The 16,944-nt window shown below is 43.8% G+C and overlaps 2 protein-coding genes across 2 annotated transcripts in view; one reads left to right on the top strand and one right to left on the bottom strand.

The window, feature by feature from the left end:
• Positions 1-8,280, top strand: part of DOCK5 (dedicator of cytokinesis 5) — a 213,840-nt gene extending 205,560 nt beyond the window's left edge. Inside the window, exons 48-51 of the mRNA XM_032855782.1 lie at positions 3,977-4,145; positions 4,866-5,004; positions 6,011-6,114; positions 6,695-8,280. Coding sequence (XP_032711673.1) covers positions 3,977-4,145; positions 4,866-5,004; positions 6,011-6,114; positions 6,695-6,799 — 517 coding nt within the window. The 3' untranslated portion in view covers positions 6,800-8,280. The remainder of the gene's footprint in view (positions 1-3,976; positions 4,146-4,865; positions 5,005-6,010; positions 6,115-6,694) is intronic.
• A 5,453-nt stretch (positions 8,281-13,733) lies between these two features.
• GNRH1 (gonadotropin releasing hormone 1) lies at positions 13,734-16,944 on the bottom strand. The gene is made up of 3 exons (XM_032855798.1): positions 16,689-16,944; positions 15,324-15,419; positions 13,734-13,861 (listed from the first exon to the last, which is right to left on the bottom strand). The coding sequence occupies exons 1-3, from the start codon at positions 16,839-16,841 to the stop codon at positions 13,820-13,822; spliced, it is 291 nt and encodes a 96-aa protein (XP_032711689.1). The 5' UTR covers positions 16,842-16,944; the 3' UTR covers positions 13,734-13,819.

The raw sequence follows: 16,944 nt of genomic DNA, 5'->3' as shown, positions 1-16,944 counted from the left end.
AAGTTGGGGCCCCAGAACAAAATTGTTTAGAAAAAAACTAATCTTTGATATTGCAGGAAAATCACTGAAGTAATCATTATAAGAAAAAAATGACACAACCCTGGGGGAACCATATTGTGGTCACTATAGTTCAGTTTGATTCCTAATTAGGCCCTAGTGAAACTCGTATCTTTGACAGGCAACCTGGTGACCCACAGCCTTCATTTGTAGTCTCTGAGGCAAAGTCATAATTGATTCCGTAGAATCGGGGGTGGTTGTTTCCTTTCTCCCTGACCAATTACTGTTTGAGGTGATCTTGTTTGTTTGTCTGATTTGGCTTATTTGGTTTTAAGAATAATTAGAGTCTTGGGGTACCTGGCTGGCTCAGGCAGAAGAGTGTGCAACTCTTGATCTCAGGGCTGTGAGTTTGAGCCCCATGTTGGGTGTAGAGATTACTTTAAAAAATAAATTCTTTTTAAAAAATTAAGAATAATTAGTCTTTCTTGGAATTTGGTTCTATGATGTTTCTTTAACCAGTACAGATTTAAGATAAATAATAGCAAGTGGCTTCCCCATAAATATATTAATAATTGAAAAATACCAGAGGAGCGTCTGGGTGGCTCAGTGAGTTAAGCATCTAGTCTTCTTGATTTCAGCTCAGGTCATGATCCCTGTGTCGTGAGATCAAGCCGTGCGTTGGGCTCTATGCTGAGCAAGGAATCTTGCTTAAGATTCTCTCTCTCCCTTTTGTGCCTGGGTAGCTCAGTTGGTTAAGCATCTTCTTTCAGCTCAGGTTATGATCCCGGCATCCTGGGACTGAGTACCCACATCAGGCTCCTGCTCAGCAGGGAGTCTGTGTCTCCCTCTCCCCCCTGCCACCACCGCTTGCACGCTCTCTCTCTCTCTCTCTCAAATAAATAAGTAAAATATTAGGGAAAAAAGGGTCTTTCACTAGCTCTCCCTCTACCCCTCCCTACCCTTCACATGCTTTCTCTCTCTAAAAAAAAAGAAAGAAAGATAAATATCAAAAAATTAAAAGCCCATACATGCAGTCTTTTAAAAAGCAATAGAAAAGGAGAGAATAATTTGAAATTAAAAAACAAAAAAACACTATCTACAGGCATTTCCCAGTGTGACTGCATGGGCTCAGCCTTGGTCAGACTTCCCTGGGACTTCTTCCCCTTACCTTCACGGAGCAAGGCACCCACGCTTTGCAGAAAGGGGGACCATACATTAAAAGCTTAAAATGGCTTAAGAAGCATATCAACCAAACAGTGAATGAATCCTGTTCGGATCTTGACTCAAACAAGCCACTTCCAAACAATTTATAAGACATCAGGAAATGTAAGCACTGGATGTTCAGTGAAATGAAGAAGTTATTTCTTTTTGTAGGACTTATGATGGGAGTGTAGTTATGTTATGAAGTGAGTCCTTGCCTCACTGAAGTAAACACTGAAATATTTATGAATGAGATGATATAACATCTGATCGCTGCCACGTGATCCAGTGAGGGGCGAGGAATGTGACTCAGTTATACATAAGAAAGCAGACTGGCCATGAGTTATCATTATTGACACTGAGTAATACACACATGGGCATTCTCTTCACTTTTTTACACGTTTGAAATTTTCCATATTATGTAAAAAAGTCTTTGCCCCCTCCAAATATCTTAGTATTTGAGTATTTAATAACTTTTGACACTAACTTTTTAAACTTACTTGGATTTCCATTTCATGAAATACCTATTTATCCTTTGACGATTTTAAAAAATTGAACTACTCATTCTTTTGTTTATTTGTAAAAGTTTCTTATATATCAAAGATATTTGCCATCTAACATATATCCAGCAGATAGTTTTAGTTTACTAAGGATGCTTTCTGCCAAATAGACTCTTCTGTTTTATTTTTATTATTATTATTTTTTAAGATTTTACTGACTTATTGGAGAGACAGTGTGAGAGAGTATCAGAGAGAGAGCACAAGCAGGGGGAGTGGGAGAGGTAAGAAGCAGGCTCCCCGCCAAGCTGGGAGCCCCATGCGGGACTCTGTCCCAGGACCCTGCCTGGGATCATGACCTGAACCAAAGGCAGACGCTTAACTGACTGAGTTACCCAGGCATCCAGAAGCTTTTATTTATTTATTTATTTTAAATACTAAGAACCCATCTGTGTTTTTATGTTGTCTTATTTTATGCCACAGCTTTTGTGTGTGTGCGTGTGTGTGTTTTGTGGACTTTGTCTTTTTTAGAGCAGTTTTGAATTCACAGCAAGATTAAGAACATACTGCAGGGACGCCTGGGTGGCTCAGTTGGTTAAGCAGCTGCCTTCGGCTCAGGTCATGATCCCAGCGTCCTGGGATCGAGTCCCGCATCGGGCTCCTTGCTTGGCAGGGAGCCTGCTTCTCCCTCTGCCTCTGCCTGCCATTCTGTCTGCCTGTGCTTGCTCTCTCTCCCTCTCTCTCTCTGACAAATAAATAAAATCTTTAAAAAAAAAAAAAAAAAGAAAAGAAAGAAGTTTAAAAAAAAAAAAAAAAAGATTAAGAACATACTGCAGAGTGGTGCCTTCATTACCACTGATGGACTCACATTAGCACATGACCGTTGCCCGGAGCCCGTAGATGACGATCAAGTCCCCTCTTGCTGTTGTACGTTCTGTAGGTTTGGACAGATGTATGGTGACAAGTATTCACCATTACAGTATCATCCAGAATAATCTCACTGCCCTGAAAATCCTCTGTCTCTGCCTATTCATCTCTCTAAGCTTTCTGTTTTTATGGAGCAAAACTCTAAATTTTTAAACAAACCAGGGCTCACTGAATAACCGTTCAGAAGGTCTAAGCAATACCCACCCTAAAGGTCTCGTATCTTTTTTAACCCTCCTTGGTTTTACATTTTGCTTCAGTCACTCCCTCTCTGCCTGTCCCCCAGCAGCCCCGTTCTACCATTTGAGAGGAGGCTGTGTGCTTTATGCTATAAGGCAAACACCTTGTCTTACATCCCTGCATCCTGCCTGCAGCCTGTCTGTTCGGAGATTTGGTGTTGATGCAACACTGCAGACTCTGCCCCGGATTCCAGCTTTGTCAGTTGTCCCACTAGGTATCTCATACGGAGCAATTTCTCGTACAGAACAAAGTTGGGGTCACGTGCTGCTTTGGGCCACACCCCTTTATTCTTCTTTAATCTAAAGTCGTTTGGCCTTTCCTTAGTTTGTCTTTCATTGTATTGACCTTTTTGAAGATTACAGGCCAGTTGGTTTGTAGAATTTCCGGGTTTGTCTTACATGTCCTCGTGCTTAGGAGTCAAGTTATAGACTTTTGTGTCATGTTGTGTCTTTTTTTTTTTTTTTTTTTTTTTTTAAGATTTTATTTCTTTATTGGGTGACTGGCTGGCTCAGTGGGTGAGCTTTCAGCTCAGGTCATGATCTCAGGGTCCTGGGATCGAGTCCCACGTCAGGTTCTCTGCTCTGTGGGGAGCCTGCTTCCTCCTCTCTCTCTCTTTGCCTGCCTGTCTGCCTGCATGTGATCTCTGTCTGTCAAATAAATAAATAAAATCTTTAAAAAAAGAAAGATTTCATTTGTTGTCCCCATTTCACAATAAGGAAGTTGAGGTATGAGAAGATTTTCTGCCCAAGATCACCTACGAAGTAGTAGAGGTAGGATCTGAACGCAGGCGGTCTCTGGGTCATGTGCTGTTCTCTAGTGTCTGAAGCTGCTTATTCATCTTTTACTGTATGAATTCTATCTTTGCCTGTAGATGTAGTAAGCCTTTCTCTTCCTGCGAGAAGATGCACGTTCAGAGATTTTCCTTTCGTACTGGGATGGTCTCGTTTCATGGATACCTCAGCATGTCTAATTGGCAGTTAGAAATTCAGATTTAGAACCTGAGAGGAGAGTCACAGGTCAGGATGGGGTTGAGGAGTCCTAACCCCTGATTGTGGGAGTACATTCTGACTGCCCGGTGGTCAGTGTTCTGTGATCCTGTCCTTGTTTTTGGCTGGTAGGTCAATCCTGGAGCCACTTCTGGAGCGCAGGGCTTCGTCAGGTGCCAGAGTTGAAGATCTGCCCCTCAAAGAGGACAGTGAGAACCGGATCAGCAAGTTCAAGCGAAAAGACTGGAGCCTCAGCAAGTCCCAGGTCATTGCAGAGAAAGCGCCAGAACCTGATCTGATGGTAAAAAAAAACACACACACACACACAAAAAAAACAGCAACAAGGGGTCAGGTGTGGCAAGCAAACAAGGGCCAGAGGTTCTCTAGTGCTGTCCTTGCAGCCACTTGCCACTCGCCACAGAGCCGTGAGTCACCAGGTGGAAGTCCAGCCGTGCTTCCTCAGGACCTGGCAGCCTGTGACAGCATTTGATCTTACACTGTGCTAAAAAAAAAAAAAAAAAAAAAAAAAAAGCACATAGGGCAAATTTGAGTGTCTAAACCAGTAGTGGTGCAAGATCTTGTACTCAATGTAAACACGTGGGCTGATGCTCAGAGCTGTGGTTCTCACCACCATGTTCCATGAATCAGTGCATTGTCATTTCTCTTCTTTTAACTTAAAAAAAAAAAGTGCTTTTTCTTCTTCCATGAGCCACATCATGTTGTTAAGTGTGGCAAGACCAGCCTTCCCTGAGAATCACGGGTGGTTCCTTTCCAACCCAGACAACACAGTCTGACTGTGGTCAGACTCAGGCTCATGGCCAGCCAGGAAAGAAGGTCTGCTTCAGTGACGCCCTGTCAGGGCCTTTGCCGGCTCGCCACCTGACAGGGCGGGAAACTCAACAGTGGCCCCTGGAATGGGTCTCTCTGACAAGTCGGTGCTCAGCAGGCAAGGTGTTGGGAGCATTGACGAGCTCAGCCTTTCTCACGTGAGTCTGTTTCGCTGTGCCCCACCCCCCACCAGAGCCCAGCCCGAAAAGCACAAAGACCAAAGAGTCTCCAGTTGTCGGACAATCGGCTGACGCCATTTCATGGTTCTTCACCTCCTCAGTCAACACCCCTGAGCCCACCTCCACTCACTCCAAAAGCTACCAGGACCCTAAGTAAGTTATACACACACACATACAGAGAGAGAGAGAGAGAGAGAGATTTAGAAAGATACAGACATATACTTTCTCTTTGCTTTAGTAGGGAACAGAGTATGTGTATGGATCTGGGCAATATTTAGCTGGAACAGCCACACAGTATATGAGGTTATTATAAAGTTGGCTCATTCCATGGTGGTGGGTATAGCAAAATTAGAGTCCGACCAGGAGTCTTTGAGTTGCTAGGACTCATTACCCTTCTCTGTAGAGTGACCCAGAGGGTCTTACAACTCCTTTTCCATTTATGAAGGTATAATGAAGTAGAGCTAGATGGGGACCAGACAGGAAGCAAGTAACTTAAAAACTACTGGGTAGGTAGCCCTGTACTTGGTATTGGAAAGGGTCCCAAAAAAGGACAAGAAATAGGCCTGTTCCATATACTGCTTACAGTCAGGCCTGGGGAATCAGCAATGCACAAGGCCTGAGAAGAATTCCAAGGTACCCTTGGTACAAAGAATGGAGGGGTAAGTCATCATGCCCATGGGCCATGGGAGTCAACCAAGAGCTAGAGATAATGAAGTAAGTTTTCTTGGAGGAAGTGGATATCGCATCCTTTAAATGATCAAACTGAGACAGCTCAGTTAAATTTAACCAGTCTTTATTGACTGCTTACTTTGTGACAGACATTTTTTCAAAGTACTTGGGGTAGATCAGAAGATAGAGTCGTACCTTAAGTTCTAGAAAATGTCTTCATCTCCAGCTTAATAGTAAAAATCCTAAGCAAAAAAAAAAAAGGGATTTTTACTTCAGAACTTTTTATGAAACCTTCTGGTGAGTAAACAGTGCTGCATTTGTCATGAGGGCCAAGAGGTTGTTTCCATTCTGTCCGCGGAAACTATAGAATATCGCCTTAGCCATTTGATTGGCCAGGTTGGTTTAGGTGTTAAAATGGCAAGCAGAGGTTCTATTAAGATTCCTTGATGAATTCTTCTCTCTGTCTTCATCTACTTTGTATCATTTCTAGGCTCCCCGTCTTTGCAGACAGATGGGCTGATGACTACTACTGTCCCGCCTCCCCCTCCCCCCAAAAGCAAACCCTACGAGAGCGGCCAGAGGAACTCTGCAGAGGTAAGGAACAGCCGCACTGGGGTCAGAGCACCCAACTCCCGGGAGCACAGTGTTGGTTTTCCAAGCTTTTTGCTAGACACATTTCCCATAGATTAGTCGCTCTAATCACTTCTTGACTCATGCCTGAAACCATAAAACATATAAGGGAGTTTCTAATGGGAAGTAACAAAATGCAAGCAGACCTTTTTGTCAGATCAAAGGTAGAGCTCTTCTCTGTACCTCACCCTGGGTACAGGTGAGTGAAATCAGTGAGTTCTGGTTCACATGTGAAGACTGTACTCCTTCTGGATGAGTGACAGTCATTCTGGAATGGCCTCGTCCTGCATTCTTCAACAAATATTCATTGCCTTCTGTAGATATGCCAAGAACCCAGGTGTTGGGGAGATAACATTTTGGGGTATCCTCTGATTAACCCAAGGAGAACAAGGGAAGTTAAATGAGTGTTGTTTCCCTTCTCTCCTGGCCAAGGCTGCATAGATAGATCAGTTAGAAGCTAAAGCACTTGTTGGAAATGTGGAGGAGAACCAAGTCAGGAGGAAAGATGGGATTCATTTGACTCTCATTGTGTCTGCTCCCTCAGATTGCCCCTCCACTGCCGGTCCGCAGAGAAGCCAAATGCCCACCTCCACCTCCTCCCAAAGCCCGCAAATCTGGCTTCCTTGCGTCTGAGCCCGGATCCCACTAAGGGTCTTGCCAGGTCTCCAGAACTCTGAACACCTTGAACACCTTGAACAGCCTAAGAGGAGGCCCTGTCCTCGTTCCCCAGGGCTCCTTGCTGACCCCCTTCCTGATCTGGGGTCAGCTGTGCCGCCTCCAAACTGGTGGTTCTTTGAAAGGCTACTGTGAAGGAAGCCTAAGCACCGCCCCCACTCCAGTCTGCATGGATTCCAGAATTGGTCATGTCCTCTGTCTTTCTCAAAGGAGAGATCTCTCTCACCGTTATTAAATTCAGCCTCCAGCCCAGAGCTGCTGCGGCCTACAGATGCCTGGCTACATTCTTCTGTGGAGGTCGTTGAGCAACCCCAGGAACCTGCACCTTGGAAGGATTTGTGAAAAGCTCTGCTTGAGACTTGATTTTCTCACGTGGACACACCGTGTCCCGAATAACATTGGAAAAGACACGCCTCAAGTACTTCAGTAGTTGAAATAATCCTACCTTTCTGATGTCTGCTTATGTCTTCTTTAAGGAAAAGAACATCTTTGTAATGAAGATTGGTAACTTTCATGTATGAATAGCTATCATTGGTGAAAAACCATGGACTCGACTGTGGGGTCTGAGCTCCTGCCATGCCCCCTCCACCCCGACCCCAGACTGGCTACGTGTGGCACAGGAACCCTCCCGGGAGTCCCTCACACTCTCAACTAACCAGCCCTCACCACACCGTGTCACTCCTTCTTGCTACAGACTCCCTTGAAGCTCTTTCTTTTACCTCTTCTGAGCTCACATCACTGGACAGAAGGGACTTCGAAGCCCGGGTTCAACAGCTTCTCTTCCAGATCCCATTTGGTTGGCTCAGTGACCCCTCTCTGCTACCCGATATTACCCTGGAGAATATAGTGCAATATCTCCCTTTGATTATTTATTCCTCGTGATTGTGGAATTAATTTGATTACATGTTCACGGTACTAAGTCCGTAGTCCTTTCGGAAGAAGAAATGGGCTTATTCAGATGATTGGATATTACGTACACCTACACGAACCACACAAGGTTAGAGACGTTTTGAGCTAGAAGGGCCTTCACTAAAGGTCATACAAAAACCCCCTCGTTCTGTAGACAAGGAAACTGAAGCTAAACACAGAAAATCTGCCTACAGATTCTTATTAACAACCCAGCTTGCTAATTGAGGCTCTATCCCCAGGTAACACTTAGATCAAGAAGACAACCCTGACGAACTCCGTGATGAATTCCTACCCCTAGTTGGGGTGACGGTGGAAATGTCCCAGATGTTTCTATACTACTTTGACATTTATGGCAAAGTAGAAAGCTTTTTGTGGGTCCCCTAGGTCAGCATGTGGGGAAGCTCACAGGGGTCCCTTCCGTAACTGGGCCCAGTCCTCTTCCCCACCCACCCTGCCCTGAGGTAGAGAAAAGAAAGAGATTTCACCTCCAAGAATCCGGATTTGCTGGCCTGCTTCTTGGTATACCTGTTTCAACACCACCCCTCTCGGAAAAGACATACTTATGCTTCACAGAGTCAGGGACATACAAACCTCAGAGGCGTGGCCAGCATCCCACAAGCAGTTAGAGTGTGGATTTAGAAGTGCTGAGGGAAAGGCGGTTCTCCACTTCCACTCAGGGCAGACTTCAAGGGGGTAAACTAGAGAGAAGCTGGGTTTTGAAGTAAACCATTTGGTCTCCAACCATCCCAGCTGTGTCCCCTGTTAACTTTGCAAACTCCCTCAACTCCTTGTCATCGTCTGAGCCTTCATTTCTTCCCTTTCCGAAAGGGGGACGAGGACCTGCCGCACAGATAAGGTTCAATGAGATTGACTGTGTGAAATAATAGGTACGAAGTGGTCTTTCCTTTCCTCTGCTCGGCCTGAGTAAGATCTGGAATTCTCTTAAGAGCATTATTGATATTCTCCCCCCACCCTGAGGTCATTTGGAAAGTGAGTGCAAGTTAACTGAGCACATACAGTCCGTTTTAAAAAGATGACATCTTTTGGAGTTTCTTACATAATTATTTATGACTAAAGGAGAAATGTTAATAAGAACCAAAAAGGATTTTTGTGGAGAGAACGCAACGATGAGAAGGAATGGAAAGGTTATACGGGCTTTCTGTGGAGCCCAGAGCAGCTGCTGAGAAGTTGCCTTGCCCACTGGCTAGTGAGGATCTGTAGGCCTCCCTGACCCTATTTTTCAGTCTGGCCTTGAAAATAGAAAGATGTAAGCTGGTCACAAAAATACCAAACCTCAGGCATGTCCCTTCAGAGCAGTGCAAGTGAGTTCTGCAGTGTGGGCTTTGATCAGGGGCTGGGGAAGTCTGATGTGCCAGTGCCCGAATACCTTCCCTTTTTTAACAGAACATATTTTTCAATCTGATTCCCCTTCCACCTTAATGGAAATACTGGGTCTCTCCTGCCCGAATAGAAAGGATTCTAGGTAACGGTGTGGATTCCAGATTACAGGGAACATGGGGGAAGCCACTGGGTCAGAGGCACGTTTGACAAAAGATGATAAATCATGTCCTGAAGTCAAAGAGGAAGACTGCAAAGAAATGCCTTATGATTACCTTACATATGGGAGAGATAAGGAGCTGGGAATAAATGAGGAAAGAACTGGTCTTTATTTTCCCTGTTAAGAACTCTGGAGTATATTGAAAGTAGTCCTCAAACTGTCGCAACTGTGTGGTTATTAGTTTATGGGATTTTTTTTTTTTTTTTTAGTCCCTTATTTTCTCTCTCTCTGTTCTGGTGACTTGTCTTCCTTTGAGATTTTTTTTTCCCCTACGAATCACTTTATTCAACATTTATTAAGCTTTTATTGAAATCCAGACACCATACAAGACCCGCAGGATATGGCAATTCAGTGTGTCCAGTGGGAACAGCCTGGTATGCGGAGACTGTGTTGTGCTGTGTGGTTAGCAAGAGAGTGGGATTAGGGGAAAGCGAAACCCTCAGTAAGGCTGCTGGGCCATAGGCCTCCCCTTTTCCACCTCCCATCTGGATTCCAGAATTGCAGTCAGGGAGACCCATGAAAAATGCGGTCACCCTGCAGATCCCTGAGGCTAAAGAGAAATAAAGAGGAATTTGAGATAACAATCACCTTTGTTAACTTTTTCCATGCTGTGGGAGGCCTTCCCCTCTACTGGCCCCCAGATCAGGGGGTGATTTCTCCCTTTAAAATTGAGGCATGTCTTAACATACATATGGTCAAGTGCACAAATCCTGGAGGTACAGATGGATGAAACTTTACCGAGTCCTACACCGTGTCACACCCTCAGATCCAGACCTAGACTGCCTCCAGAGCCCCGGAAGGGTCCCTCATGTCCATGCTGTCCTTCTGCAACAGGCATTCAGAAGGCTATTCATAGCTGTAATTTCCTTCTTCTTGCTGCAGGGGTATAATGAAAAAAGGGGGAAAGCTCACCATAACACAGAACAGGACAGTCAAGACCCTGGACCTTTTGGCAAGTCAATTAATAGTCCGTCCCTGGGCCTCATTTTTCTCACATCTATATCCAAGGCTCCGTGATTTTTAGAATCCTTGTGGCCCTTGCTTTCTTTGATTCTAAGTGAATGAGAAAGGGAATCTGAAGGCAACAAAGTTTCCGTACAGTGGATTTTAGGCCTACATGCCGTTGACCGAGTGGGATTTTAAAGTTAGTTGGCGAAGGTAAGTTCCTCTTTGGGTGGGTGGAGCTTGGAGCCTCCAGTTCTAACCTACAAAAGGAAGAAGGTAGTTTTCCTTTTAAGTTGATGATTTCAGGCTGATTCTTATAATCTAGCCAATGCTGGTCTCCCACATACACTGCCTAAAAACTCGTCTTTTTGTCAGATTTTGTAAGTTGTTCATCTAGACTTTGTCAAGGCTCTGTTGCCAGGATTTTGTAAACTAGTTGGGTTTCAAACATGGACCATTAGGTGCATCGAGGTAGAAAAATTTTGTTCAGATTTGCTGTTATTTATTTTTTAAATTAAAAATGAAAATGTATTTTGAAGTTTATCGTGTTTAGTCTGTTATTACCCTTATGTGAATGAAACGAAATCATTCCTGAACTTTCCTTTATCGACACCTCCTTTGCAACACGTCACACCCAGTCCCTCTGGCCTCCTGTCATTATAGGTCCTGTCAGTTTAGACTCATGATATGGGGTCATGGAATCATCGTCGCCTGGGAACAGGAAGAACTTTTCCTCTTCCCTCACTTCTGTCCCCCTCCATCCATCCATCTGGCATCAGAGCTGATGGTTTCTGACAACAGTTCCTTTAAACAATGGGCTGTTTCTTCACTCGTTCACTGCAAAGGGAAATGGAAGAGGAGTAGCTACTAACTTACCTGGGAAGGCTAGAAACTGATTCTCAAACGAGGCTGAACATTAGTATAACCTGGAAAGAGGCCACACCCCAGACCAATCAAATCAATTTCTAAGAGAGGGGAGCATGACCCAGGCACCATATTCTTTTTACATCTCCCTGGTGTTATTCCAAACTTTGGCCAAGGCTGAAAATAGAGGAAATAACACCTTGAGAAAATCGGTGTTCAAAATGGATGTTCATTTCTTAAACTCCCTGCTGGTGGTGTGTCGTACTGTGGGGACGGCCACATTTCAGTTAGACTAGCCACACTGTTTGAAGTCCTGGGCTTATGCCTAAGATTTTTTTTTTTCTTTAAAGAAAACTGTCCCAGTGCTTTTAAACATTTGCCATCTATTGCTTTTTAGGGCAATAATACCCCCACTGTGTACATAAGAATCCCTGGCATGTTAAAGATGCAAATGGTTTGGGGCCCCAAGACTGAATCAGTAAGCTTGGGGAATCTTTTTGGATCTACAGTCCCTACTGAGAAATGCTACTTTAGAGCACTGTTCGCTGTCCAAATGTGTAAGCGCTGTTATTTCTTACAGCAATCCTCAGCTTTTTCCCAGTCCCCTCCAGGATTCTGCAACTTCTAAACCCTTTGCTAAAATGGTCTGTCTTCAAACCCACTCTTTCGACTCTTGATCATTTAAAGCCATATATACTTGAGAACTTATGAAAGGGGCCTCTTGGTATGTTTCCCCACCCTTTTCTTTCAAAAGGCTACAGGCCTTTTTTTGAAGCTGCGTTGATGAGGCAGAGAGTTCTTCAAGTTCAGGAAAATGTGTAAAATGTTAAGAAAGGGGTCATTTTCCCTCTCCTTAGGCAGTTGGCCATTCGCGAATCAGGTACCCAACATGTTCACGTAAGTTGCAAACCACCGGATGCCGTCCACATCAGGCAGCTGAGTGAGCATCTTTGTAGGCCATCCGGGGAAGCCCACAGCTTCTGGAAAACTGGGACTCCAACAGAACATAAAAAATAAGTGACTGTGAGAGGGGCACCTGAGTGGCTCAGTCGATTAAGCATCTGCCTCAGGCTCGGGTCATGAGTTCTGGGTCCTGGGATTGAGCCCCGTGTTGGGATCCCCGCTCACTCTCTCTCTCTCTGTATCTCAAATAAATAAATAAAATCTCAAAAAAGAATAAGTGTGTTGCCCTCTTCTTTTAATGCATTAACTGATGTAAAGATTGTAAAAGGTGTTGTTTTTAGGAACAAAAAAAAAGTTACTGAGCGATTGGCTGATGGAAGCCTCTCATCCCGCCTTGTATGTGTTGATTAAGGAAAATACGCAGTTTTGCTTTTTGTTCCACAGAGTAGGTTGTGAACTACATCTCTGCCTAATTTTATTGAAGTGGGAGCAAGAAAGTTCTTTGAGCTTTAGTGATTCTTCAAATGGAGATATTTGGGGAATCTATTGCACTATGATGATCTGTATTTAAAAAGGAAGGTTTTCTCTCCCGTGGACTGTTTCCAACCCCAATTCAAATTCCTTTACACGGGCCCTTTTTTGAGATGGAGGGGCAGGGAGAGGAGGAGGAAGCTTCTGTCTGTCTGAGTGAAACAGGGAAAGGGTCTCAATCATTGCCATGTGAACATGGGCTCAGTTTGTTACTGTGACATCAGGCAATTTACCTGAAATCAGTGTTTTTCAAATAGTCTCATAGTCACTTGGAAGTTGGGAGGATAATTGAGAACTGGTCTCATAGTGTCTGGGACCCCACAGTGAAATGATCACTAGTAAATGAGGTCGATGCATGAGCCCCCAGGATCCCTTTTCAGCTCCAGCTAACAAACTAGAACCAGTAAAAATACTTACTGACTTTCAAGTCTAATACCATCCGCTGTTCTTTTAGTGCAAAATGGGAGCCCTGCCCACGTACCCCGATGGAACTGAGCAGGTCCTTTAAACCCTGGTCTCCTTTTAAAGGGAAGACAAGAATAGTTAATTCCCAGGGTCACTGTGAGGGTTAATGAAAACGTTTATGCATCTGTCCCCACACAAAGCCTGACACTGGTCTCTGTGGAGAGTTAAATGGTGGCCACCGTATTTGACCAGGGTGCATGGGAATACCTGAATCCTGTCTTCAGCAGATTCTATGCTCCAGAGCTTTTCCTAAGAGAGAGCACCGAAAAGATCTGACAGATGAACGCTGTTACCTTCAGGCCTGGGTCCCAAACCTCTGCGTGCACCACTGGATGTGGTGAATGCAGGGACACCATGTGCAGCAGCAGGAACACTGGACCAAGGGCCCAGCACAGCCTACTCTCTCCGGAGGAGAGAACCTCTCAGGTTCCAGTTGACTTCCAAAGAGATGCAAAGCAGTCTGGGAAGGGAACTGCTCCCCAAGACGGGGGAAGTCTTGGCTGTGACCTCATTTCTATGGAGTATAGTCAAAAATCAAGCTACAACCCCAATAGAAAACTGTTGCTGAATCAGATTTTGGGGCCCGGCCAAGTAGGTGACTGTACTTGGGGCAGGGACAGGGCCCCTCCCCCACCAGAGTTCAGCCTTAGAGAAAAACTTAACATTTATGCCACTTTATTCACAACACTGTACTTCGCCATAAATATTCAGTTTAACATAAGCATATCTGGAATTCACACAATTTAAAGATGTCAAATGAGTCACAAGTTTCAATATCAGAATTACACTTGTGTTGTCAGTCCCTCTGGTTCAGCGGATTTAAATCCTCTTCTGCCCAGTTTCCTCTTCAATCAGACTTTCCTAAGAAATACATGAGCAAAAAATATGTCAAGGTTGATTGTACTAGCTAAATTTCACTATGCTTTTGATCTTTTTAATTTCCAAAATATTGATACAGAAAGAATAGATCTGTTTATTTTTGTGCACTAGAAAGGGCTAGAGAGATTAACAGATCATATATTTCTAACTTGTTTAATAAACATAAGATCTACATTAATAGTTTAAGGATAAGATGTGAAGGAGGTGAAAAAAAGGTCTGATCTGTTTTTTTGTTTTGTTTTGTTTTGTCTTTAAGATTTTATTTGAGAGGGAGAGAGACAGCATGAACCTGAGTGGGGTGGAGGGGGAGGAGCAGAGGGAGAGGGACAAGCGGACTCCATGCGGAGCGTGGAGCCCAATATGGGGCTTGATCACATGACCCTGAGATCACGATCCGAGCTGAAGCCGAAAGGTGGACACACTCAACCGACTGAGCCACGCAGACACCCTTGATCTCAGTTTGTTTTTAACCCAGCTTTTGCCTCAATACCTTCTTTCTAAGGTACGTTTGGGAAATGTCACTGCTTGCTATTATTTTTATTATGTGGTAAGTAGGAGTAGACACAGAAAGCCAATAAAGATGTCTGTCTGCTTTTTTTTCGTTGAACTGGAGGTGTAGAAGTCAAGGTCAGTGAACAAAATGAAAGCTATAGCTTGTGTTTGTATATGAGTTATTCAGGCTTTCCCTGCTCCTGGCAGAGCAGCTAATCAACTATAGTGGCCTGAACTGCTGCAAACAAATGGACCACGGGAGCTCAAAGAGCACAACGGTGAGCTCAAGATTCAAATTATATTCAAGTATGCTCTGCATACTTGCTTTCTTATTATCAAAAACCCGCATGAGGTTAGCAGAATCCCATTTTGGGTGGGAATTTGGAGATGGTTAGAATCCAGTCAGAAAACTAGAAATCAAATATGTGGCTCTGAATTATGAATTTACTAGTTTGGAATTTTTTATTCCAAAGGGGAAAAATAAACTAGAGCACCATTTTTTATTTCTACATTTTTCCAGGGAAAAGCCATTTCATACCAAGAACATTAGTGAAGACTTAAGGAATCCCGTGGAGAGGTGAGGATTAGCCTAGATTAGATGAGTCGGGGTTGGCGGGGGGCGGACAGTGGTAGATGAATACATGTGAAGAACTGACACGTAACAGTGGGAAGAAATCTAACAGTCATCCCAAAGGCTAGAACCAAGATTAGGGGATAAAGGTTACAGAGAGATTTCAATCTAATGGAAAAAAGGTTCTAACCGTTAGTACTGTCTACCCACTGAGAGAGGGTGTCACAAAATAGTGAGGCCCTACCCCAGGAGGAATTCAGGCAGTCAGAAAGGTAAGCCCCACAGAGGCTGAGAGGTGGTTGTCCCATGTGGACAACCTGGGAGGTGGCACCAAGGACCTTTCCATCTCTAAAGCTCCATGTCATTACAGCTGTGACTCACCAGAGCTCCTTTCAGGTCCCTGAGGGGAGGTGGGGGCTGGTGGATTGTGCATTCCAAGCGCTGAGGTTTTGCTGGTTGATCAAGCTCTTCTGCTAGCTGAGAAAAAAGAACATGATTCTTGCTGATGGAGATAAATGGAATGGAACGGTATTTTCCACTTCCGCCAAGAACTGTGTGTGGAGAGTGAGGTCAAGGGAATTGCGGGACGGGGACTTTATGAACATAGATCCACACTTGAGGCATTTATACAGAGGGGTGGGGTGTTCTGGGGGTACTGGTAGTAAGGAGAGTATATTTTCTCCCTAGAGATGATGAGAATGAAGTACTTTGAACCTCATGAAGGGATGGTCTACAAAAAGTCTAGGAGCTTCTAGTTACGAATAGGGATGACTTTTATTTTCAATTTTTACTAAATATGTCATAGTTAAATAAGAGTTACTTCACATATAATCTGTGGAGAGGAGACTTCAGATTCCAGGCCATCTTTATTTCATACTAAATTATCTTTCTTATGTCTCCAAAAAGAAAGATAAATGATTTTAGGTTTCTCTAGTTTTCTTTTGTCAACACTATGTTAAGTGTCCCAGCCCCAAATCGCTCATCCTTTAGGTTCTGTTTGTTTCCCATTAATTTAAGAACAATAACAACTGTATGTTTATTAATCCACTATCATTTTGGGGATTAGTAAGCTAATACTAAGACCTCTTTCATGTGATCCTTATATGACCCCAAGAAGTCTCATATTATAGATTAAAAAACCAAGTACCCTATGTTAGTCCTGGTACACATATTGAGATCAATTTATATGAAATCAAATTCAGGATACTTTCCAGTATATATTTTGTGTCCTTGAGCTTGCTAACCCCTCCCCACTAGCAGCCTCCAAGTTCTTTGCCTAAATGCCCATTTCAGTAAAAAGAAATGATAAGGCATAATGCATTCTTGATAAGAATTCTTATTTATGAGCTATGAAAATGTACACCAGCCTAGTATCATAGGTACTTTTAAAAAGACAAAATAAGGGAAAAAAAATAATCAGCAGAAGTTCTAAGATTTTCTTTTTGAATCCCAAGGAATCATCTTCCTCTGGAGACCTTGGGTCCATCCCACTGTTTTGAACTCCTTTGGCAATTCTAGATATTCAGAGTACAACCTGCTCCTTCGCACCTATTGCCATATTCTCTTGGAACTGTTCCTGTCTGAATAGAAAGCAGGGATGGGACTTGCCTTTGCACTTGTCTTGTGTCCCCCAGAATACCAACAGTCCGTGGAGCCCAGCAAAGCACGCTTTGGGGCACACACAGAATGTTACTGTAGACTGAATCACATAAGCCGCATCTTACTTTGATGATGAAAGAGCCTTACCTCTTGGAAAGAATCGATCAAATTTTCAGCATTTCTCTTTCCCCCAGGACGCAGTCCATAGGACCAGTGTTGGCCAGAGCAGCCCACCACACATAACGTCAGCAGAAGAAGACCAGCGACAAGTTTGGGAATCGGCTCCATTCTAAGGAACATCAGTGCAACAGTGAGAACAGACCTGGACTGGGTTGAGCAAAAAGTCAAGACCTTTTTGGTGATAAGCCTAATGTTTCTATGTTAAGTCTATAGGAGGCGGAAG

This window comes from Lontra canadensis, unplaced genomic scaffold (genome assembly GCF_010015895.1).
Source record: "Lontra canadensis isolate GAN:19392208 unplaced genomic scaffold, GSC_riverotter_1.0 scaffold10, whole genome shotgun sequence".
NCBI classification, from domain to species: domain Eukaryota; kingdom Metazoa; phylum Chordata; class Mammalia; order Carnivora; family Mustelidae; genus Lontra; species Lontra canadensis.
This window is presented reverse-complemented; position numbering and strand designations above follow the sequence as displayed.

Bases quoted from the DNA above. Each gene is read 5' to 3' on its own strand.
- GNRH1 (XM_032855798.1), bottom strand. From the start codon at position 16,841: ATGTTCCTTAGAATGGAGCCGATTCCCAAACTTGTCGCTGGTCTTCTT. The intron at 15,420-16,688 runs GTAAGGCTCTTT...CTTTTTTCTCAG, and splicing joins TGATCGATTCTTTCCAAGAG to CTAGCAGAAGAGCTTGATCA. The intron at 13,862-15,323 runs GTGAGTCACAGC...TGTATTTCTTAG, and splicing joins GGGACCTGAAAGGAGCTCTG to GAAAGTCTGATTGAAGAGGA.